This window comes from Paramisgurnus dabryanus, chromosome 12, assembly GCF_030506205.2.
Source record: "Paramisgurnus dabryanus chromosome 12, PD_genome_1.1, whole genome shotgun sequence".
Lineage (NCBI taxonomy): Eukaryota > Metazoa > Chordata > Actinopteri > Cypriniformes > Cobitidae > Paramisgurnus > Paramisgurnus dabryanus.
Window position 1 is genome coordinate 36,266,001 of NC_133348.1, and position 25,234 is coordinate 36,291,234.

Genomic DNA, 25,234 nt, shown 5'->3' on the forward strand with positions numbered 1-25,234 from the left:
GAGCAACTAGAAGCCCGTTTTAGACAAGAATGGGACAACATTCCCATTCCTAAACATTGGTCCTCCTCCAGCTGTTCCTTTATATGTACATTTAACTTTTCCGGCCTCTTATTGCTACCTGTCCCAACTTTTTTTGGAATGTGTAGCTCTCATGAAATCCTAAAAGAGCCAATATTTGGCATGACATTTTAAAATGTCTCACTTTCAACATTTGATATGTTATCTATATTCTACTTTGAATAAAATATAAGTTTATGAGATTTGTAAATTATTCCATTCCATTTTTTACTCACAATTTCTCCAGTGTCCCAACTTTTTCTGATTTGGGGTTGTATTTAGTTTTATACATAATTCATGTTTTGTATTTTGTTGTCAAGCTTCTAACAGTTTGACACCTGCAGGTTTTAAAGGCAGATGCAAAGTTGATATTATCTGTGATAGAATCATGCAAAACTTTTAAAATATGACCCTGGACCACAAAATTACTCCTAAGTCGCACAGATATATTTGTAGCAAGTCAACAATACATTGTATGGTCAAAAGTGTTGTGTTCCATGAAGATATTTTGTACTTTTCTAACCGTAAATATATATAAAAAATGTATTTATCATTAGCAATGTGTGTTGCTAAGAATTCATTTTGAAGTTGATTTTCTCAGTATTTAGTTTTTTTTGCAACCTTTAGATTAGTCGTATCTTGGCCAAATACTGTCATATCCTAACAAACCATACATCAATGTAAAGCTTTCAGTTAAAAAAAATTAACCTTATAACTGGTTTTGTGGTCCAGGGTCACAAATGGTTCCAGTGCTGGCAAAACCACTGGCACACTGATAGGCAAAAAGGGTCAACACTGAGTCTGAGAGCAGGAGGAGTACAGACAGAGCAGGATGAAGCTGTCCATGAGAAGGACACAGTAAAGACAACGCTGTGTGTGCAAACTCTCAGCCCTTTTGAAGCGGGTCAGCAGCGTTGCCAGCAGAAGAAAAAATGTAGCTATATTTAAGATCAGGAAAAGTCGTATGTATGAGGTGGAGCTGGGCAAAACCTCACTTTCTGCCGTATCCACCATGTGTACTTGTTTAAATTTCCGTCCCTTTATAAATCCAACTTTTCTGCCCTTTCGTACATCAATGTAATCTATAAATGCTCTTGCATCATCATCTGCCTCCTCAGGAACCTCCTCATAGGCGTGCTTCATTGTCAGTTGCCTCTTCTTCTTCTCGCTTGCCTCAATTCGAGCAAAGATGTCTGGTCGATTATCAGAAAGGCTTGTCTTCTTGCCTATCTTTCCCTGCTTCTTATAAGGGCCAAACATCTCAATATTCCCTGGTGCGTTTTTCTTACCCAAAGATTTTATGAGGTGGTCAGCAGTTTTATGGAAGTTGTCGGTGTTAAGAACCCGTGACAGGATGTGACGTTCTAGCTGCTGGAAGACTGGTTTGACGTGCTGAAGATTGTCCTTCACAACATTAACATATTCTTCCACTTCCTCTACCTGCTTTTCTTTTATTTCGAATGCACTTTCAAACACCACTTTCTTTTGATCCATCAACACTACCGCATATGGTTTGCTGGGAACCTCCCCTGTAAGGATATAGATGGTGTATGTGTGTTTTTTGGTGGCAAGATAGATGTTCAGTCTCTCTGAATCCCCATGCACACTAAAACTTTCCACATCCACTTCAGGACCAAAGAAGATGTAAGCGACTCTACTAGTAGGATTTCTCAGTGGTATCGTGATATTCACATAGTTGGAGCCATTATATGGGTATCCACGTGGGTAGCTCTGATAGCCCACTGTTGCCCTTTCACTGCTGCCTGTGTCATCTAACCAGAACATCTGGTATGATTCCTGTCCATTTTTGATCAGAGCTCCATGCACTTCATCATTTTGGGTGTTTTGAAAAGGCAGGTCTGTGTTGTGGAAGAAGGCACTTATTTTGCTTGCTGGACTGTCAGAATGCAGCTGAATGTGGTCTACCATCAGCAGCAGTTGAGGATTAAGTAGCAACAAGTTCCTCTTAAAATTCTTGATCTTCAGTTGAGAGTTGTAAGCACCTTGGGCCTCCCCACGAATAAACACCATGCCATGTTGTTCCATAGCCATCTCTACCTGACCCTGGCAATCTGCTGCTTCCCCATGCTTGTATTTTAGCCATTTAGAGTTACAAGCCTCTGTAACTTGACCCTCCCATGGAGCGAAGCAGCTTTCAGACACGGCAGGCCCAAACATGACAACATTATTGAGCGAGGTATATTTGGGCCCATACAATGCCTCCGTGATGAACGGAACTCCATTAGGGGCAAAGGTAAAGGAGTTCTGGTCTGGGTGCTCATGGCCAGCATTAAAGTTTCGCCACCCTTTGATCCAGTCTTTGTACTTTTTTTGGTGAACAATGTCAAAAATAGCACGTCCACCAATCTTCCCTGACTTAAATGATAAAAATGTGTTGTCTCTCCCAGCTGGCAGGGCACTTCCAAAGGTTACCACTCCCCAGTCTTCAAAATAATGCAGACGGGATGTACCATAATCATTAGGTGGAGTGGGCTGCAGGCTGGCATCATACCTTAACAGTAGAAAAAGAAACACAAGGATGTTGTTTAGAAAAGCCCCATTACACAAAATAGCAACAATTAAATCAAAACTCTACTTTATTAAAGTAACAAAGAACACGCTTTATGTTAAAATTATTAATTATGCATCTAAATTTGAAGTCATTTGGACTACAACCATTGAAACAAATGTGTATACTATGCCACATTCAGGTGCTATGGATATCAGCAGGGGCACCATCATCTTGAAACTGTCAACATTTCGAGTTGTATTTTTTATATAACATTGCATGCTTGCAAATACATATGCAATTTACACTGCTGGCACAAGTTTCAAAACACTGACCTTTAAAAGGTACAAAATGGCTAAAATAGGATCAGTTTGGAAGTAAACTGTTACATTTTCTTGCCTAAAAAGTTGACAAAGTCCAAGTGTGCATGGACTTCATCCATTCAGTCATTATGACGTATAACCAAAGTTTGCAGTGGGGATGTTTGTTTAGCAGTGTTAGTGTTTACTTCAGCAGGATGAGTCTGCACTCTTATCCAATCACGAGCAACAGTTATCGGAAATAACAAAGATCTATAAGTGGAAAAAAATAGGGGTGTGAACCTCTAGGTAGACACTGACTTTACAAATTTTAAGTTTTAACAATGAATTGTTAGACCCCAAGGCAAAAATATCAAAACTATAACAAAACATTTATCAATTCCAGTTTAATGGATTTGCATTCAGGCCTTGCACAGAATAGAAAGACAACAGCATTCCCTACCAACAGATCAAGCAGACTATAGTTTTAAAAGGCCTGGAGGGCATTTCTTCCAATATGACACACATCAGAGTTTGAGGACTACACTGTTTGGGTACTAATTAAGGTTTATTTTGTTACGAGCTCGTAATGTTTTTCCCTCTCCTTTTGTTATTGTTTGCTGTGAGTGTTTCTCTGTTATGTTTTCTTCCTATTGTATCTGTTCTCCGCTGTCCGTCTCTGTTTTATAGGTGCCATGATTGGTCACGTTGTGTGGCCAATAACCTGTGACACTTCCAGTCATTAGCAGTTGCTGATAAAGGACGCCATGGAGAACGGAAGTGAGAGGGAAGAGCTTGGCTTGCTGCCGGCTTGGCCAGCTTGTGTGTGTTTTGCTGCTATCTTTAGTGGTGGTTTGTTTGTATGCTTTTGTGTTGACAGAGACCATCTTAAATGGATTAAACTTCACCATCCTGGAGTAAAAGTAAGGGGAAGTATGTCATGTGACCCACGCCTTGCAAACATGTAGTTTTGAGTGTTGTTAGACACATGAGGGAAGAAACGGGTGCCATTCTGTGTATGTTTTGTTTTTCAGTTAGTGTAGATTTAGTTTATTGTTCTAAGAGGTTTAATTTCTGGTTTTGTTTTTAGCAGGGCCGTGCACAGACATTTTGAGGGGCAGTGGCCCAAACCAAAAAGGGGGCACGGGAGGCACAATTTATATGGTTTTAACAATATGATGTGTTATAGATGAGTATCAAATAATATAAGTGATTATAATGGAAAATAGACTTTATAACAAGATTTAGAGTGTGACAAAACTTCTTAATATTCTATATGATTTACATGCTGAAGCTTTGAATCCATGTTTGCAATTTTGAAGAGCTTTTGCAGCCTCCCTTACAACTCTGACTTTTAAAAAAAAAAAACATTTTATTTTTATTTTTTGTCGACAAAGTGTGCCAACAACAGCAAATTTGGTGTTATTTATATTAGATCTCATCGGGTACATTACTCATTAGACAATCACTGTAATTCTAAAAATGTTTGCTAAGTTGTTAGCACTTTAAGAAGACAGAGAGCAAATCATTACCCACAGAAATACAAAAACATAGGAAAGCCGAGAGAGGTCATCCATATTTTTATTTTTGCTGCTTGTTTTCTCATGATCTCGAGATAACAAAAGTTGTTTTCTCGCTATCCAGACATAGTAATCCAAATGCCATAATGTAATTTCCTGTCCATAATATTTCATTTATTTTGAAGTGGACTGCTGATGCATAAGTCTTCGCCGTTACCACGCGTAGCTAATTGTCGATAGACTTAATAAATAAATAAAGTTTGATGTTCGTGAATTTAGGGACCATCTCTAAAGTGCACTGTACACGTTTGTATCTTCAATAGTATTTAACAGTTTATTTGAATAAATATAAAACATCTACAAATTACTAATTGAGCAGCTCAACAACTGAGGTAATGTAATGAATCTACCTGTTAATACAACAAACTGTCATCTTCGCCCTTCAAAGAGTGGACACAGAATGTGAGAGATGCTGCGGAGCGGGCGGGAAATCACGAAGTGGATTACCAGAAACAGTGGATCTTTAGACGAGCGGTAACAGAACACTTTGACTGGAGTTGGCGAGAGGGGCACCTCAGGCGATTAGGGCAGTTGCTCTAGCCACCGGGCCACCCCCCTGTGCACGGCCCTGGTTTTTAGTTAGTTTAAAGGACAAGTTCGGTATTTTAGACTTAAAGCCCTGTTTTCAGATTGTTTATGGTCAAATATAATGGTTTTGACTGAAATTTCGACATTTGCGGCTGCCCTGAGAATTTTCGCGTGCTTGTGTTTCAGCTCAGACCTCTACAATGGGTTTAATGGTGCACTGGAACAATCCTTCCTAAAATGCATTAAACTTTCGTTTACAAAGACGTGAAACTCACCGAGTGGTTAGGGGTGTTCACTGATATGCTCACACAAAAATCGCTGCAAAAGATGCTTTCCAACAGCTGTTTTAGCATTCGTTGTTAACTTGTGGACCTATTTTTCCAAACACCTCACACCCGTACATTCTTCCGCTTAGAGCTTGAATAATAGACACTCCAGCCCAGGTGGTGGCGCTAATCCGCCATTGCCAATTGCAAGAATAGAAACAAAGTTCCTGGCGCGGAGTAATACCGTACTTCACAGGACATCTCATACAAGTCAATGGAGTTGGTAAAAACTACGATAAAACCTGTTGGAATGCGTCTTTTGGAGCGATTTTTGTGTGAGCATACCAGTGAACACCCCTGACCACTCGGTGAGTTTCACGTCTTTGTAAACAAAAGTTTAATTTTAGGAAGGATTGTTCCAGTGCACCATTAAACCCATTGTAGAGGTCTGAGCTGAAACACAAACACGCAAAAATTCTCAGGGCAGCCCCAAATGTCGAAATTTCAGTCAAAACCATTCTATTTCACCATAACCAATCTGAAAACAGGGCTTTAAGTCTAAAATACCGAACTTGTCCTTTAATTGGGCAGGAAAGTAGTTAGTGATTGTTTTGTTTTGTATATGGGTGTTATAATATAGAAAGTCTCTCTATTAAGAGAGAGAAAAATATTACAAAAATATATTTTTACAGTACGATTTTGTTGCCCACAGTTACAAATTACATGTTAGCAAGTGTAAGTTAAGGCTGTAACTCATTTTTGTATACTTAATTTACTGTTATACATGTGTAAGATTTTCCCTAATGTGTCCATCAGTGCAACAGACCTCCTGTGTTATACACCGATCAATTATTTATTATTTCCTATATTGTTGGTGTTACAGTTTTTTAATGATATGTTTGCAATAAATTTCCTAAAGCTGGAAAAACAATTAAAAAAGGTGAATCAATGGAAAATAACAACGCAGCTTAAAGAATAGTTCACCCAAAAATAAAAATTCTGTCATATTTTTCTCACCCTCATTTTTTTCAAAACCTGTTTGAGTTGCTTTCTTCAGTTGAACACAAAAGAAGATATTTTGATAAATTTCAGTAAGCACAAAGCAATCAACCCATTGACTTCCATAGTAGGAAAAACAAATACTATCGGAGTCAATAGGTACAGTCAACTGTGTGCTTACCATCATTTATCTAAATGTCTTCTTTTGTGTTCAACAAAATAAAGTAACTTATACATTCTTAGATCAACATTAGGGTAACAAAATTATGACAGAATCTTTATTTTTGGTTTTTTGGTATTATCTCTTTAAAGGGATAGTTCGGCCAAAAACGATATTAAACCCATGATTTACTCACCCCCAAGCTGTCCGAGTTGCATATGTCCATCGTTTTTCAGACAAACACATTTTCGGATATTTTAGAAATGTTTTAGATCTTTCAGTTGATTAAATGTAATGTTACGGGGTCCACCCATAGTCCACGACCTTCAAGTCCAAAAAAAGTGCGTCCATCCTTCACAAATTAAATCCAAACGGCTCCAGGATGATAAACAAAGGTCTTCTGAGGGTAATTCTAATGTTGTTGTAGAAATATCCATATTTAAAACTGTATTAACGAAAATAAATACCTTCCGGTAGCGCCGCCATCTTAGTCACGTCTGCATTCAGGATGAGACCTTACGCAGCCTACGGAGACTACTCTGCTGCTGCTCTGTGCCCCCACCCTCCGAATTTGTCATACGTCACTAAGAAAAGTGCGTACACTACGCTAATACTCTCTCCTGAATACAAAGGAGTCTAAGATGGCGGCGCTACCGGAAGGTATTTATTTTCGTTAATAAAGTTTTAAATATGGATATTTCTACAACAACACCGCACGGATTACCCTCAGAAGACCTTTGTTTATCATCCCGGAGCCATTTGGATTTAATTTGTGAAGGATGGACGCACTTTTTTTGGACTTGAAGGTCGTGAACTATGGGTGGACCCCGTAACATTACATTTAATCAACTGAAAGATCTAAAACATTTTATAAAATGTCCGAAAATGCACTCAAAAAAATGAACTTGGTTGGAGTCAGTTTTACTAAATAATTTCTTGTTCACTTTACTTAACACAAGTAACGGCATATGATTAATTTAACTTAGTAATTTCAACAAAAGACTGTGTCTTGTCAGCTTTACTTCAAAATTATTTGTTCAGCCAATAAAACATTGTTGCGTAAAAGTAACAGATTAATAAAACCAATACAGACTTGCATCTCATTGGCTGATGATGCTGCAGTGTATTATGGGTAAATTGTTGTTCTGGCAGAATTGTTGTACCCTCTTGCAAAAGGGTAGCACGATTAGATAGGTACCTGAGTAATAAGTGGCCAAGTATTAGTTAATTAACTTGTTCTGATATATTTTAGAACAAAACAAACCAACAAACGGTTTGAAATGTTACATTGCATTTCAAATATGTTTGTGATATGTTTGATACACTGTAATTAAATAAAGGTTGTATTGAGCAGCTGCACTCTGATTGATTGATTCATTGTTATGGAGTTATTAAATCATTATTTTTAATTTTGTTTTCATCAATTAAAAGTTTCATAATAGTGACTTTACTAGGATTTCTTCAGTCCATGTAACATTTAAATTGTCAATTTTACACAAACTTTTTTAGTAAATACAACTAACATTTTATTTGTTGACATTACTTAACAAAGCTATGTGGAACCCACTTGACGAAGTTTTTTTAAGTAAATCCAACTTTTTATTTTTTTGAGTGTGTGTTTGTCTGAAAAATGATGGACATAAGCAACTCGGACAGCTTGGGGGTGAGTAAATCATGGGTTTAATATCATTTTTGGCCGAACTATCCCTTTAATGTTCAATGGTTTAAACTGATCTTCACCTCAGGAGAGAGTTTAAAGTTTCGGTTCTGGAAAGATTCAGAAGTTTCTCCTACAATCCAGGATAATTTATCGCAATTAATTCACAATGAAGTACTGTAGTTGTATAAGAAAAGTTGTGTTGAGTTTTTGACCATTGGTTTGGTGTAGCTCAAGTAGTTTGACTGCTTCTTCAGATTATAACACATTAAAAAGTTTACAACAAAAGAAGTTTTAAGAAGTTAGATTAGACTTACCAAAGAAATTCTGTGTGCAGCGTGCACCAGCGTTGACCCCTCCCGGCCTGTCCTGGGCCTTCTAGAACACGGTTCTGTCTGATTTTTTCAGCCAACCAATTCCCGCTGCCATTTCGCATAACAAACCGATCCAAAAACACCAACTGGCTCTCTGGTCCATAGAACCAATTATAGTTGGAGTCTGCAATTGCCACAGTCCTCTGAAAACCTGTATGTGCAAATAAGAAAACAATAATCCAGTTGGCCTTAAACATAGTAGTAGTGTTATTTGATTTGGAGTAGTAGTGCTAATATACATCTCTCTATCTGGTCTGTGTCAGTCAGCAGTCTAAAGGCGATAATCACAGAAGCCATCAGTGTTATGCTTCAGGTTGTTAATGGTGGTGAAAGTGCAAGGTAAAACACACAGTGTACACAGCTAAACAGTGCTCGAAGCAGGCGTGCACAGACCACAGATACTAATTTAGCAGAAAAATTCAGAAAACTAAACTGCAGCGCCCGTCATTGACAAGTATTTATAACCCACGTGTGCGTGTTTCTAAAGATGTTTGCTGTATAAGTTTTTATGTTTTTAAGAGCAAATACCATAAACAATATATTCACATACAAAATATAATTATATTGGGCTGGTTGCACCAGCTGGGCATAAAAATGTTTGGTGCAAGCCCTACGTTGGGCTTAACTACGTTCGGCGTTGTGAAAAATATTTACGCCTGTGGCACCATCTGAAACTATGACCAGGCACAGCTACCCTCAGCGTAGAAATGAACTGAAAGCTTTTAATAAGTTCTTTACTGTGTCTTTGTAAATATTTAGGTAGTTTATGATATATAAGAATTTATTGGTGCAGTCTCTCACTCTGCCATGCCTAAAAGTACAGTGCATGTGTATCCTGTGCATTAGACGGGCCAATGTTTCGTCAAATTTGATTATTTCTATTTTTGACTTTATACTTACGCCTACCCTTAGACATAAGAATTTGTCTCATCCCGTGTCTCAATTCACTCCCTAGCTCCCGAGGTGGTGAATCTGTATGTCATGTATGCAGGTTCAGGCACTGGTAAGGACTCTAGCTCACTTGACATTGGGACACTGTTCATTTATTCTCCTGTGACCTGGCTGTTTAAGCGCGTTGTTTTCATTCACCGCTGTTACACATCAATAACCGGCAAAACCAACATCTCAGCTTAATTTTTAAACAGTACATTGTGAAAAACACTGTCATTATTCTCTTACATATCCATGCATAAAATTGGAGGAATATACTTAAATGTTAAATATATATTTTTTACAATTTTAAATAAATATCATTATTTTAAATATTGAGTAGATTGTGGTCACTAATGTCTAGCAATGTGTGTTTATATTTAAAACAAGCGTTTGTCTTTCATACATTTCATGACGTTTATTGAGTTGGCTCACGCGATTTTCAGTTGAAGAGCTTCAGAAAAGGTCACATGATTTCCGGCAAGGGAACATAGTAAGCATGGATCCTTACTGGGTTTTGTGGGAATTTTTTAGGGAACGAACGTTCCAGTGTACTGGAAGGATTTAGCAATTAAGACAGCCCTTGAAATGGCCGACTCACTGATCAGTGCCCTGCCTTCTGAACAAGGGAGATGATTGAGACACAGCCTCAGATGTGCACTATGCATAGATGGTGCAACAGGTGTAAATTCTACGTCAGATGTAAAGTGTATTTTACGTCCAGACTAGTCTTGCAAACGGGTTTACGTCCAGCTTTTTTTGCGGGTTTGCGCATGGTCTTGAAATGCACACGTGTCTGTTGATTCATTTTAATTTAGAATACTACTTTGTGCTCGTGTACGTCTATTATTCTACCTACAACTGAAAGAAAAGAGTTCATCTATGATTTTATTAACCCTTGTGGGTTGTTCCCATTCACTACTCTTTTGGGTTGTTCGTGTACAAAAAAGGCCACTGAATTAAACGGCTGTAAAAATTTGTCAGATTAATTTTTTTTTCTAATTTTGTTTCATAAATCTGTTCATCAACCTCAGTACTGATCAAACATACCAAATGTTTACAAAATGTCCATGATTTTAACTCTTTAATTGCCAAGTTCATAAGTGATGTCACTGATTTGGGGGGAAAAAAACACACAAATTGACTGATTTTCAGTATAAAAAGTGATTGTGGACTGGATTTTTTTTACGTTTTTCACAGTCTTGGGCATGCCAAAGATTAGTAAAAACATTGGCTTTGGTGCATTTTTAGTTTTTGTGCAGCATCATTTTTATTCTTTTCCTCCCTCATTTACTGTTTTTGCCCCATTGACTTCCATTTAGGGATGGGACAATTGCCGGTTTGACGATTAACCATGATAAAATGTCCTGACAGTTAGTATTATCATTTAAAATGTAATTATCATTATAACCGTGTTTAATTACCATTTACTTTTTTGATTTTGAAAACTCGTGGTAAATCCTGTCCAGCCAAAATCAGTTTGACGCAGACGTGCACATGAAACATAGTTTTTTGCACAAGAAGGCATTTAGGGGATAATGTATTGTATTCATTCACGGTAAACTTATTAGACAGATTTATTTATTTTTTACCACAGAAATAATTTCATTAATATGTGACATGACATATTAAATTGTGATTTTCAAAAAATAAAAGTTGTTTAAATGTTTTCAGTGTGTGATAACCGTGTTATCTTTGGTCACTATAATCATGATATGAAATTTTCTTACCGTCCCATCCCTACTTCCATTATAACAACATTTTTTGATTGCAGAGCCATGACACCAAATAATCATGCATTTTTGATTGTTGGTGGTTTTTCCTTCTGCTAAGAGGTCAAATTTGTATTTTTTACTGTTGATCACCACATGGTGATCAACAGTAAAAATGACAAATTTTAATTTCCGCTTGGAGTGAGATTTGCTATAAACATTTTTATGAAATTCTTAATATATATATATATCTTGACCACTAGGGGGTGCCAGCCTATAAGTTTGCAAGTGCTCTCAGAACATATTGTTGATGAACCACACCATGTTCATAGCAGTACACAATTGCATTCATACAATACATAATTTAAAAACAAAATTCAAACGGAAAACGATTTTGTATTGTATTGTATTATCAACTTGGTTCGTTTTGCAACAGGTAGGCTATATCACAAAAAGAGTAGCAAGTCAAAAAGCAAAGATTTGAAATTGCAGTGACAAATCTGAGAGGTCATATGTGCCTATATTTGTGGTTATAGAGCAAATGTGGATTTAAGAATAAATGTAAATATGTTCTATATGTTGCCTTATGTATCTATTCTTGTAAATGACAATTAACACTGTGTTTGTCTGCAAATTCAAATTTCACGGTAAATGTAGTATATACTGTACATACTGTATTTAACGTGTATCAGTATGTGTTTATGAAACATCATTGTGTGTGTGTATAATATTTTAATATTGTTACAGTATATGAATATGCTGATATTCATTTTTACTTTCACTTCATTGTTTTCTTGCAACACCCAGTGCTTTTGCTATTTACATCTCTGTCAACTGGGTTATTTGTGAATTCTATTTGCCTGACTGCTGACACAAACACTTGTTTTACAGCAAAACTACTTCTAAGTCATTTTGTTTCTCAAGTTAATGTATCTTGCCATAATAATAAAAAATAAAAAATATATATTTTTTGCAGTTTAGTTTATTTACAAGTACATGCTTTAAAATATTTTTGTTGTGTGGTGTATGCCTAGCTGCTGTTTGGTAGATTCTACTCTAGACCGTTTCTACTTAGAACAGCTTGTCTAATTATTTATTTGATTCTTGTTTATCAATAACTTAATACATGCTACTGGAAATAAAGATTCGTACAATATTGTGAATTACACAGGATAATAGCTACAAACACACTAATAGCTAAAAACATTTTATCAAAAATAACCCAACAAATTAGTTTATAACCCGATTGGGTAAAATTTGCTAGCCATTGTCTGGTTTAACACAACTTAACATGGAGTTGGGGTGCTCTATTAACCCACCGATGGGTTATCTTTTGGGTAATGTTTCCAAGCACTGGGCAGGAAGCATTTGGCTCAAAAAGTTGGACAATATCCATGTGTTTTAGTGAGGATTGACTCTATGCAAGATCATTTCTATTACTTTTTTACATTTGCGGATTGCAAGATCTTCCATTGTTAACTCTTTCTAATTGACAAGTTTTTCAGCTTTTTGATCAAAATTTGGTATTTTTGGAGAAACCAACTTATATTTGAGAGGTGATAAAAGAGATAACTATTTTTTGAAAAGGAGAACAAATAAGTAATGCTTTTTGTAAGGGATGCACAAAAAAAAAACCCAGCTGAAAACACTGCAGCCATTATCACAGCACTATCGATTGTGACATCTGTGTGCAAATACTTAAAATGACACACAAGTTCTGTGTGATGCTTCACTGTGATCACACTTTAAAATGTCTCCGACTCAGATTGATTTAATTAATTAAACTAAAAAGTCTAATAATAATACAAGTATACAAATAACTTTTTTAATTATATTTGAAAAGCCATTTTCAGTTTTTGGTCAGATTTTTGGTCAAGTCCATCCAGAATTTTAGTTTCAGCCCAAATCTTTTATTTAGGTGCATCACATTTTGTATGTATAATTTTAATCCAAATGACCAATCTCTGCTGTCTCTGCCATTTGATTCTGTCCATAGGTATGAGGGAGGTCACTGGCAGTACGGTAACTCTAAAAACAGCTCACAAGATCATTTACAGTTACACTGTATCAAATGTATACATATCTACAAAAACACTTGATTACATTAATACATTATGTATTAATATTTACATTTCAATGCTGTGCAGAATATGCTAAATCCAACCCCAGTTTTAGCAACTTTACACTGGTTGTATCGATTACAAAATATTGCTACTCACTTATAAAGCCCTAAAAGGTTTAGCTTTTAGATCAACAGAACTTATAATACACTACAAACCATCACATTTCTTAAGATTACAAAACTCCAGACTTTTAGAAGTCCATCAAATGAGGTAGAGCTTTTTCCAAATGGCTGAAGAGTTACGGTAAAATGAATAAAGCTTGGAAAAATGTGCTGGCAATGACACATCACTTTAATAGGGTTAAAAACTGTATAAATGGTTGACGCTTCCCTACTTTCTTACTGGATGTCGGTTAGGATGTTGGATACTGTGATTTCACATTTTGTGTTTCATTCTCTCACACTTAAAGGTGCAATGTATACATTTTAGGAGGATCTATGGACTGAAATGCAATATATTATAAATAAATGTTTTCAGTGGTGTAGAAAGACCATACAGAATGAACAGTTATGTTTTATTACCTTAGAATGAGCCATTTTTACCTACATAAACTACGGGTACCCTTAAATGAAAGTAACCACTTTGTACAATTTGCAAATTTATCTCTAGACGCTACTAAAATCTACACAGTGCACCTTTAAAGAGACTGTTAATGTGAGTACATTTGTCAAGTGAAGGTGAACAGTAGTTACTATTAATATACTGTCAGTTTTTATTTGTTAAGTGATGCATGCAGATAATTAGTTGTCACATGTTCTCTAGTGGTCAGGAGCATTTCTGATGTATTGTGTCTTGATTTTGCCTTCACCCACTGGTTTGTGAAGATGATTTTTCAAGCTTAAAGTAGGCGGTGCCTGCCATCACCATCTTGCCCGTGCATCCCTCACAGATAACCGAAAATGGATAAAAAGGCAGGGCATGGGTGAAGCTGAGGTGGCTGGTTGCTGAAACCACGCCCACCTAGCTTGATTCTAGTGACAGCCATGGCAGTTCACTCTTTACTCAAGTGGCCGCGCCCTTAATTATGCAGAGCTTTAAGGCTTAATATCATTTAAATGGATGAGTTATATAAAATTCACCCCCTTCACAGTTGTCATGAAGGGCAAAATTAGCTATACTGTAAATTGGGCATTTTAACATGGAGGTCTATGGGAATTGACTCCCTTTTGGAGCCAGTCTCTAGGGGCAATGATTTGCAGTTTAAGTCACTTCCGTAGTGGCTTCATCAGAGAGATGGGAAGGTTGCCCCTCGGTTGTAACATGGTTCCACTGTGTTGTTAACTTATGTTTGCTTTTTAATTTAGTTTTGTTGTGCACTACTGGGCCACTGCACATAACACCTGCGCCTCTGCATACCTTTGCAAATGAAATTATAATTGTATTAATTTTCAAAGTGATTCTTGAAAATGTTAGGGAAGCAGCAACTTTTGGAATAAAAAGAATCAAAGAAAATAAATCCTGAAAATTTTCAGTATCGAAAAACCTGACCTAAATAAAATAAAATGTTTAAAATGTATGAGCAAGCGCTTACCCGGTAATAGGGTCCTGTAGAGAAATGCGAAGTGTTTGTGCAGCCAAGGATGATTGAAGTGACCAATAGCAAAGTGCCTTTGTACCAAATACATGTATTGAAAGAGTGAACGAGTAGTGTATGTTCCATAGGCCACACCCTCATACAGAGAACCATCAGTCACATCTTGAAGAAGAACCATAGACTTTTCCATAATGGCAAGAGCCTGTTTTGTCCAGAGGTATGATTCCTGGAGATATCCTGAAATGAATAAAAATTATTGCAGAGAACTTTATTAGAATTGTTTCTTCTATGAAAGTCAGTTTCTTTAAAGACACACGTGTTTTTTATAATCAGAATTTACATTATGACAGACAGAATCAGTTCTAAAAAGGGATAGTTCACCCAAAAATGAAAGCATTTAGCCACAGAGTTTCATAAATTAACTTTTTACAGGTAGGCTCAAATGTTACAGTGCCACAAAACACATGCAAACTTTAGACAGTTTCAGCAGTAACAACATAAACAAGCGGCTTTCGTGGAACAAACGTAACTTCCGGTAAACTCCGCAAAGTTTTCTGATAACAGGCATAATAAACAAGTAGATTACCAACAATGATGCTTATAAACTTGCCAATTATCAATAAGAAATGATAGGGGCTATATGATCCAGCCACTGAGATTAGATGTTTTTTGAAGAATGGTGGTCTGTTAGTGTGTATTCAACTAAATTACATTTATTTTTATTTTATTTGAAAATCTAAATTTTGTACGAAAATTAAGTAAAACACTACCGTGCAATTTATAGAATTAAGCTTATACAGTAAGCTAATGAAATTATTTCATTAAATGTCATTTCAAATGTAATTTCCAGGACATAATAAGCTCACCTTGGTTCAGAAGCACAAGACTGCCGGTCAAAAGAGCAACGCAATTGGTTGGTTGGTGGTTGTGTATGTATTGAAATCCCCAGCCACGGTTGTAAGATTTCTCATACATGTAGTTTGAAGCATTCCCAATCACCTGCAGGAAACGCTCCTGCTGAACTGTACTGAGATCATTATATAGGAAGTCATATGCTGTCGCAAAGCCAACCAGAGAATGAGCCATCGGAACCTCATCCCACGGAGCATCTTTCACCAACCTAAAACATACAGTACTCTATAAATACTTTAAAAACACATACTGTCGCATTAGAGAAACACAACAGCCTTTATTTGCCTCATAAATTTACTTTTGCACTTTCCTGTTTTCTGTTCAAAGGCCTAAATGAGGGATATTTTAAGGCACAATCTGTAAGACTTTTGCATTAAAATGTGCCCAAATCTTTGGCACAGTGTTATATTTTGTTTACACTTATATTATCCCAAATTTTTTAAAAATGTTTGAACACAAGAGAATTCGCCATTTACCCAGCCCCTGTGCATAGCGTCACTTGTCAATGGCGTCATGACCAGGTCATGACTGAACCACAGCTTGAACATTAGAGGACCAAAACATTCTGGGCTATATGCATCAATTCATACTAGATAACAATAAACAAATATGTCCATTTGTAGCATATTAAAGTGTACTCTTACCATAGCTAAAGGCCGCAAGTTTCTGAGTAAATTCTCCTAAGTAGGCCTGTCACAATAACTACTTTTCATAGGTTAGTTAATTGCCCCAGAAATAATGGTGATAGTCTATAAGTATTGTCTTTTTATGACCATTTTATGACCTCTCATGAGATAGTCAGACATGTGGCCGACAGACACACCTGACATGTAATTTTCACTTTTTGGATTCTGGCACGCACTTAAAATTGTAATACTCGAGGCTCTGACATTTCCTTGCACTAGATAGGTTGTCATGGGTGCAGGGGTTTAAAACCAGTGAGCATGCAACGTCCAAGTTAATGTAAACTATGACGGGCAAACATCCCAACTATCACCATGTCGGCCATATGTTTGACTATCATCAATTGACGATGGTATGGTCTATAGGCACAACCCTGCTAGAGCATAGGGTTTAAAACGTCAAATATTTTGTGTGACAAATGGCCATTTCTGATTATTAGGAGGACATGTTCACCTCAATGTCTACACCTTTATGTAAGCAGCAAACCAAATACACAGCAACTTATTATAATACCAGTTAGGTTGTGCAGCCATTCGCTCCATGTATTCCTTGGCTATGTCCAGTGCACCAGCACGGTGTGGATACAGCAGGCAAAACATAGACAGCACGCCTAAATTGTTTCCATACACTTCATTCCAGCGAGCACTGAACTCTGCAGGGTTCCAGGGTGGCAGATATTCTTCTGGTCGTTCCAGGATGGCCTCTCCAGCCTCCCGAATTTGTTGGGCCAGAGCTTTGTGAGTTCCCACTGCTGACCGCTGCAGCACTTCAACCTCTGCTTGGCCAAAGTACAGTATGGGGTGAGTTCCTTTGTAGTTTCCTCCAAGGAATGTAATGCCTCCGCTTGAGTCTACTTTAGCCGTCACTGGGATAAGCAGCACCCACAGTGCACTTATGAAGAACACTGTCGGGGACCCACGGGTGTAAGTTCTCATTCTGGCATCAGAGATTAAGAGACCACATCGCCTTGTTCTGTCTCAGCTGAGGAGAGAGGGGGGAGGGAGAGTTACATTGAGGCGTCTGAATGCCTGCAATAATTAGACCCATGTGTAGGACTAATCTCCCTGGGTTTCTATGCATTTATCAAAGAAAATTCAGTATGCCACTTTGCTGCGTCAGGCTCACAGGAAATGCCTTAACCTGCATACAGCACTTGAAAGACTCTCTTGTGCAAGGAGAGACTAGCACATTATTCAAAACCTCAAAATGTCAACATTTATGTATCAGAATTATACATTCAACAATCTTTGCCTGCACGCACGCACACACACAATGCATTTTATAACTGTACAAACTGTATATACTATTCCCCTAACCTACCCCAGTCCCTAACCCCAACCATCACAAAAACCTCTTGGCAGTCTTTATTGGAAAAAGTACAATTTAGTATACTTTTAAACCGTTCATATTTAACATGTACCAATCGTGTTCCGTAAAACACATATACCAACACACACAGGCAATTTTTTTGTTGTTCAAACAAGTTTTTACCTTTAAAAATGTATTACCTAAAATACATTTTTTATGTTTTTTTATTTAAATGACATAAAATGGTTTAAGGCACTTATTTGTTATCCAAATATGAAGTGCAATATGATTGGTAACATTGTACTTTAAGCGTTCATTCAGTACCATTAGTTAATGAATTATACAATAAGCTTGGTGCAATAGTTGGTGTTACCGGTTATACACAGTAGGTACGTGATTTTCTTATTAATGGCTCAATCGTATTGAAAAGCCTTCATGTAAACACCTTACTCAATACGATTGAGGTTGATCTGATGCAAATTTCGATTGTACTGAAAGAGTTGGTGTAGTCCGATCTGTGATCCGATTAGCATGAGAAAAGTATGCATGCAAACGTGTGAATCGTAGCATTTTTTGCAATAGGACGCAAAAATACATTTGTGCTCAAGTTCACGTCTTTTATATTTACCTCTTATTTATGTATCACATGATGCTTGTCACAGAAACACGCAATAGCAAGGCAACGGCAACACGCGTTATTAAAGGCACTCTAAGCCAGTGGTTCTCAACTCCAGTCCTCGGCTTCCCCTCCCAGAATGTTTTAGATGTCTCCTTATATGAAACACCTGATTCCACTCATTAGGCTCCTTCCAGATTGTTTGAAACTTTTCCTTAATTAACACACTTACAAGCTGATGAACTGAATCAGGTGTTTCATATAAGGAGACATCTAAAATGTTCTGGGAGGGGGGGCCGAGGACTGGAGTTGAGAACCACTGCTCTAAGCGAATCTGTGTGACATCACTTCTTGTTGACGTTCGAAGTGCAGTGTTTCCCACAGAATTTTGAGAGACTGTGGCGGTGATGACGTCATACGCCGATTAGCATATATGTGACTTCATTGCGTTGTGTTTTACTATTCGGACAGGATTAGTTTTACATAGGGAGGTGGGAAAAAAGCAATTATTATCAGAGCTTCTCAGTGATTTTAGTCCTGTCTGAATGCTCCATGTTAGTAATCATTACGGCGACTTTTACCTTCTGTAAAAAGGTCCGGAGAAATTACCTCAGGTAATACTAATCCTGTGCGAATAGACCAGCTGTAAATATACACGTAAATTGTGTCATTTCCTGTTAATTTGCGGGTTTCTTTTAAATATAAAATAATAATAACATTTATATAGCGCTTTTCTCAGTACTCAAAGCACTTTACATATGAACGGGGGAATCTCCTCAACCACCACCACCAATGTGCAGCATCCACCTGGATGATGTGACGTCAGCCATATTGCACCAGAACCCCCACCACACACCAGCTTATTAGTGGAGAGGAGAAAGAGTGATATAGCCAATTAGTATGAGGGATGATTAGTAGGCCAATGGGCAAGTCTTGGCCTGGATGCCGGGGCACACCCCTACTCTTTTTCGAAGGACATCTTGGGATTTTTTTTTTATGACCACAGAGAGTCAGGTCCTCGGTTTAACGTCTCATCCGAATGACGGTGCTTTTTTTGACAATATAGTGTCCACATCACTATACTGGGGTGTTAGGACCCACACAGACCACAGGGTGAGCCCCCCCTGCTGGTCTCACTAACACCACTACCAGCAGCAACCTGGTTTTCCAGGTGGTCTCCCATCCGAGTACTGACCAGGCTCAGCCCTGCTTTGCTTCAGTGGTCAAGCTGTCTTTGGCTGCAGGGTGATATGGCTGCTGGTAAAAAGCGCTTAAAGAAGCATTTACTTGCCAAGTCAGTGTCAAGTCAGTTCCTGAATAACACGACACAAACTCAAAAAAGGCTATCTGTCACATTATATTGCAGTATATACTGAATGCTATTTTAGGCTACATATTATTTGTTCTGTTGTCTATAAAATAGTGACTAAAAAGGACCAAGTAACGACCCACGACCCAGTAACTCTCAATTTAATCCAACCAGCTCTTTCTTTAACTGCTGCTAAAAACGCGACATCGTCTGAAAAAAAAATCATAATACATTACAATGAGGCTGTACTGATGATCCTCTTCTCTTCAGTGTTGTTGTGTTATGAGCGCTTTATTTTAAATACGAGTGGTAGTTTTATTGTATATCGCGTATAGCGCAGACAATTTGTTGCAAATTCATAAATATGAGAGAATACACGGTTGCTGTTAATACAGAACACGTGCACGGGCATACTGCATCATAGGTAGGGAGAGAGCTCGGACACAGACTCACACCAGAATGGGTATATGTGGGAAACACTACTGCTAACCTTTTGTTAAGTCATGAACACGATTAGTTGTCTTCTCTGTAATAACATCCGTGACGGTTGACGTTTTTCGCGAAAAAGAAAGTACACGGAGGAACGCGGAGTTAAAATACTTTTCACTGTTACGTGAGAGAGGCACTGAATTAAGATGTTTTAAATAGTAAAATTAAAATGTAAATGGGAATCATGAAAAATCTATTTCTATTTATCAATGTATGGGAAACACTGAAGTGTTGTCAAACAAAACGGAGCGTAGCTAACTCCTCCCCCTCCCTTCTGTGCTTTCTAAACGAGTCATGAACACGCCCAACCCCCACTCCCAAATCCTTCTTGTGGTTTATTGGCTGGAACACTTTGTTATGTTTCGTGGTGGTAGGTTTTACCACTTTGTTTTTGATGCAGTTTGCGAAGCCTGGGCTGTCTGCAGAGACGCGTTTTTTACAGTGTGTTCAGGGGACAGGCAGCTAGCAGATAGCAGTGTTTCCCATACATAGGCTCTACTTGGGCCACCCGGTGCGCCCAGGTAAATTGCGACCCGCGCAGGAAAAAAAAATCACTATTTATCACAAATTTCCGTATTTTCTGAACTCGACTGGATGACCCGTGTTTTGTTGAGAGAGAGAGAGAGAAAGAGAGAGAGAGAGGTGTTGAGAGATAGAGAGAGAGAGAGAGAGAGAGAGAGAGAGAGAGAGAGAGAGAGGCGATCGGCTGTTCGAACACATTCAACCACATTTGCGTTCCGCAACTCCAAAGCGATCCGATCGAAAGTGGTTTCGACTACCTCTGGATGTGGTTGAAAGTGGTTGAAAGTGGACAAGCTCAAAACATTTTGAACACCGTTTACACTTGGCATTAACGTCGTCCACTTGTGATCCGATCGACGAAAACACATGTTAATGCCAAGTGTAAACAGCCTCTCTGTTTCTCAATGAATTTGGGTGCGACGCGAAGCAACCTCAGTGTCACAATGTATCCTTCCATGTTTCTGAACTTGAGCAGAGTTTTACCATTAGAGGTCTTTCTTCACTGAGGACGCGGGAGGGACCCGTACGGTTCCGGGTTTATATTTTAAATGGTCAGTCGGGTCCGGGTCGGTCCTAGTTCATTACTTCGGGTCCGAAGTCTGATTAATATTGTGTGTAAAACCCGAGTCCATCGGAAAACAGCCGCGAGCGCTACCGCGCTAAAGCTCGAGTGCTGTTTCAGACCACGCGCCGCTTCATTTTCTTTATCCCATTTTTTTATAATCTTATTATTAATAGACCATATCTTTACTAAAATCTAAACAGTTTGCACAAAGATTGTAGCAAAAAGCACTGCTAATTCTGAACGAGCAAAGCTCTAGCTGACTCAGGATATAAAAAACGCAAAGCTGTAATGTAAAGTCTGTCATCGGGACAGCAAGTAGACTTTTAAACCTGAAATAATTAGTGGATTGAGCTTTTTTTAATCGGCAAAAGAGAAATAGAAAGCAGAAGCAGTAAAAGTGCCTATCTAATAGAAATTATTACCATTATAACATCAGTCACATTTATAATCTATAGACCTGCACTGTCTATTAATAGGCTATATACATAGTAGATATTGAGTTTGATAAAAGGGGTCATCAAATTACTTCATATACAGTGCAAAAACATCAAGTGTTTTCGTGGTGCTTTGACAAACAGTGTCAGCTTTGTTTATGGCAAAGAAAGTTTTGGGAGGTTAGATTAATGAACTATAATGTGAAATTAATATTAATGATTAATAAATCAAAGTATTGTGTTGTGTCACACATTATTAGTTATTTGTCACAAGTATAGTAGGCCATTTTTTGTCGGTGGATAATGATTGCCCTTTTCACCAGCTACCACCACAAGTACATTTCAAATCTATGGGAAACACTGAGATAGTGAGGAGATGTTTACTGTATGAAATGAAACAAAAAAATGTTATGGCCTAAACCACATGAATTCACTAAGAGCACCTTTAAGGTAATGGGATCACGTGCTGTACATTATGCAGTGTTCATGTGTATTTTTATAACATTAGGCAATACCATAGCATTGTGCCTTTCGAAAATTGTGTTTTCACTACCTATATCTGAAAACTTCTTAAAAACAACTTTCTCCAACTCAGTTTTGACTTTTATCCACAGATAAAGCGTGAACTCGACGAGAGATGTTGTACGTTTAGATTTTGACTACTTTTTAAACCAGTTCACCAGTTGTTTTAAATCAGATCGCAATGTTTACGGTGCATGCAAACTGTATTGTCGTAACCTTCAGTCGGATTTACAGATTAACAGGATCATTAATAAGGAATTTAAAAGCCACACTCCCCCACCCGGTGATGACAGTATCAACGTTAGTCATACCCCGTTTCCTCAATGTCACATCCCTATTTTACAGCATGTGGTTAGGTTCCAAGCACTGAAAGTGCAATGTTTTGTTTTCCTAACACCATATCCTAACCACATGCAATGCCACAACACATGATAAAATGTGTCAGATCCATGTAATCAGAGTTTTTGTGACAGTGGATTCTATTATAGAAATGGTTTCTGTGGTTGATAGCTCTGCCCACAGAGAGATCTCAATTATCACATCATCAATTTCAATCATTAAACCAAGCGTGCCGCACAAGCCCTAAAAAAGTGAAGCCAAAATGTCTTGATCGCCCCCCCCCCCCCAGTGACTGGTCCCAGTATAGGTCATAAACCCCACCTCCCCATGTTATTCAATGGGACTTGAGACCAACTAAAAAATTTAATCACACTTCAATTATCTTTTTTCCTAAGCTAGTTTCTGTCATTTACTGTAGTTTTTATCACGATGACGTAAATTCAAGTGTTTGTTTTAAAAATAAGTTTGTGTTTAGTTAGTATTTAAAGCAGACATATCATGCTTTTAAATCTGTCCTTTTTATATATAAATCATCTATTTGAGGTCTATATAAAACGGAACTGCAATGCTTGGGTCATAATTCCTCATTATTATAGCACCACAGGCCCCCTTTCTACCACTTTTATGATGTGCATCTGAGAGCAACTAATTTTTGTGCTGTCTTTTTAAATGCACGTCATACCCTGCCCCCTCTCCAGGTTGCAGAGGTGACACTCGGTTAAACTCCACCCCATTTGGCCATTTTTGTAGTTTTATAGCAGAGATACGATTATCTAGCGGCACAGAAACTTTTTATTTACTCGTTATTCACAAAATGTCAACAACAGAAGACTTGTCCATCCAGCCTTACATGTTCGAGCCAGAGTCGGAAACGAGGCGAGATGAAAATGAAAACGACGAACCTGCAGAACAACGTTTTCATATGGAGGTATTGCAATGGTGTGTTGTCAATCCGAAGGCTGCAGCCTCCGGAGGTCGCATTTCTAGGCTGCATACGTCATCAAGACGGTGTTATTTCAGAATATTAACAATTATAAAGTTGACTTTTATTCTTAGTTAATCGTAAGTTGTTGTAATATGCACATGACTTGCCAATGTAATGCTCAGTTAACTTAATTAAACCAGGCTTGATGACCAAAAGCGATCTCCGCAGGCTGCAGCCTTCGGATTGAGAAACGGCACTGCTAAACCATGACCACCGTGTACTTTACTTTTTTTAAAGTTATTTACATCTTACCGAAGTGCTCTGCTCGTCATCTCCAAAGATAGAAGTAATTGACCCCTCAATCAGACGAAGTCTATCGGCAAATCCTTCTTTATACTGTTGGAGATTGGTGAATCAGCTATCCTTGAAGTGCTTCGGGCACATATAAATGACTTTACCCGCAGATATGGGTACATTTCTTACTCTCTCGTAACTTCTGCATCCTTGAGCTTGGACTACAATATCGCAGCGAGAAATAAAAAAATGGCGGATTGCTCGAAGTGTTGGGCTGGGAGTCGATGTCCTTATTTGACAGTTCCGCTGCAAATACTGTGACGTTATTGTTCAAAAAACGTAATAGATAATAGAAAAATCAGAACAGGTTGGAAAATATGACCAAAACAGAATATAAAGATATCAACAAAGCACCTGAAGAGACACATTTAAACTTTTATGTACTTCTAAACACTACAAATATACAACAAAATGTATTTAAGAGCTAAGAAAGTGGATTTAGCATGATATGTCTCCTTTTAATGATATAAAAACGGTGGTGTCACGTCATGATTGACAGCTGTGATATCGTGTGAAATGCACATTCTGCGAGAGCGGGGCCTTGCTTTCACAGCTTTACTTCCTGCTCACTACTGCGCATGACTGGTCCCGAAATCGCTACTGCGCAGACTCAAGACATCAGCGCCATATTGGGACACTGACGGCTTCACTTTTTACCAATAGAAGAGAGCGAACGGGCGTCGTCCATCTTTTTTTACAGTCTATGCATTAAACGTGGACTACTATACTATACAGAGACTGCAGCATCATGAAAGTCATGAGAATTGAGTGTATCTGTGTTTGTATACACATTTTAGCTGCAGAGCGAGAGGGTATAAAGAAATTGAGAAATTTGTTCTCATTGGCTGTGTTTTTTTATTGTGTCCTCTTGTTAAATTTCCAATAAACTTGATGCATAAATCGCACATACAAATATGCACATGTACAAAATTTGGTACATGCATTCTTCTCATCGACTTAAACAACTTTAGCTTTGACAGGAATTAACACAGCCCAACAGGAAGTTGGCCACTGGATCTTGTGAGTGCATGCAGTGAACTTTTAAATACCCTTTTTAGGTTTTATCTGAATGTCACTAAATAAAGATGCTGTAGATCATCGCTCCTAAAATGACTGCATCACCGTGACTGCCACTTTAGTTCTGCTTCTGTGACGTGAGCACATGCTGCTTTGCAACTCACATATGCAGTGTGTGTGTAAATAACCTAACCTGTTAACATCAGTGGCAAAAAAACATTTGCTGCAAGCGCACAACTCGCGTATGCATTGTGAAGCCGGCTTTAGCAGCTACATGTCTAGAACTACAACATCTATACATACCTGTGTATACTAAATGAGGCAAGGGTGTAGAGTTACATTCAAGCTGTTTAAGGCATAAAGAAATAATCACAGAAAAAAACTAATATATTTTGATACTCAAAGATGAGTTTTAAGTGATAAAATAATCAAACAGGGGGACGTTAACCCAAAAAAATTACAGAGTTATGTTCTAATAAACACAAAACAATAAAAAACAAAAACACTGTC

The 25,234-nt window shown here is 37.9% G+C and overlaps 1 protein-coding gene across 1 annotated transcript in view; it reads right to left on the minus strand.

The window, feature by feature from the left end:
* Positions 1–332: 332 nt before the first annotated feature.
* dse (dermatan sulfate epimerase) overlaps positions 333–25,234 on the minus strand; it is a 31,810-nt gene continuing 6,908 nt past the window's right edge. The window contains exons 2-6 of the mRNA XM_065263757.1: positions 16,838–17,305; positions 15,595–15,848; positions 14,726–14,965; positions 8,373–8,580; positions 333–2,569 (exon numbers count right to left, since the gene is read on the minus strand). Coding sequence (XP_065119829.1) covers positions 847–2,569; positions 8,373–8,580; positions 14,726–14,965; positions 15,595–15,848; positions 16,838–17,259 — 2,847 coding nt within the window. The 5' untranslated portion in view covers positions 17,260–17,305 and the 3' untranslated portion in view covers positions 333–846. The remainder of the gene's footprint in view (positions 2,570–8,372; positions 8,581–14,725; positions 14,966–15,594; positions 15,849–16,837; positions 17,306–25,234) is intronic.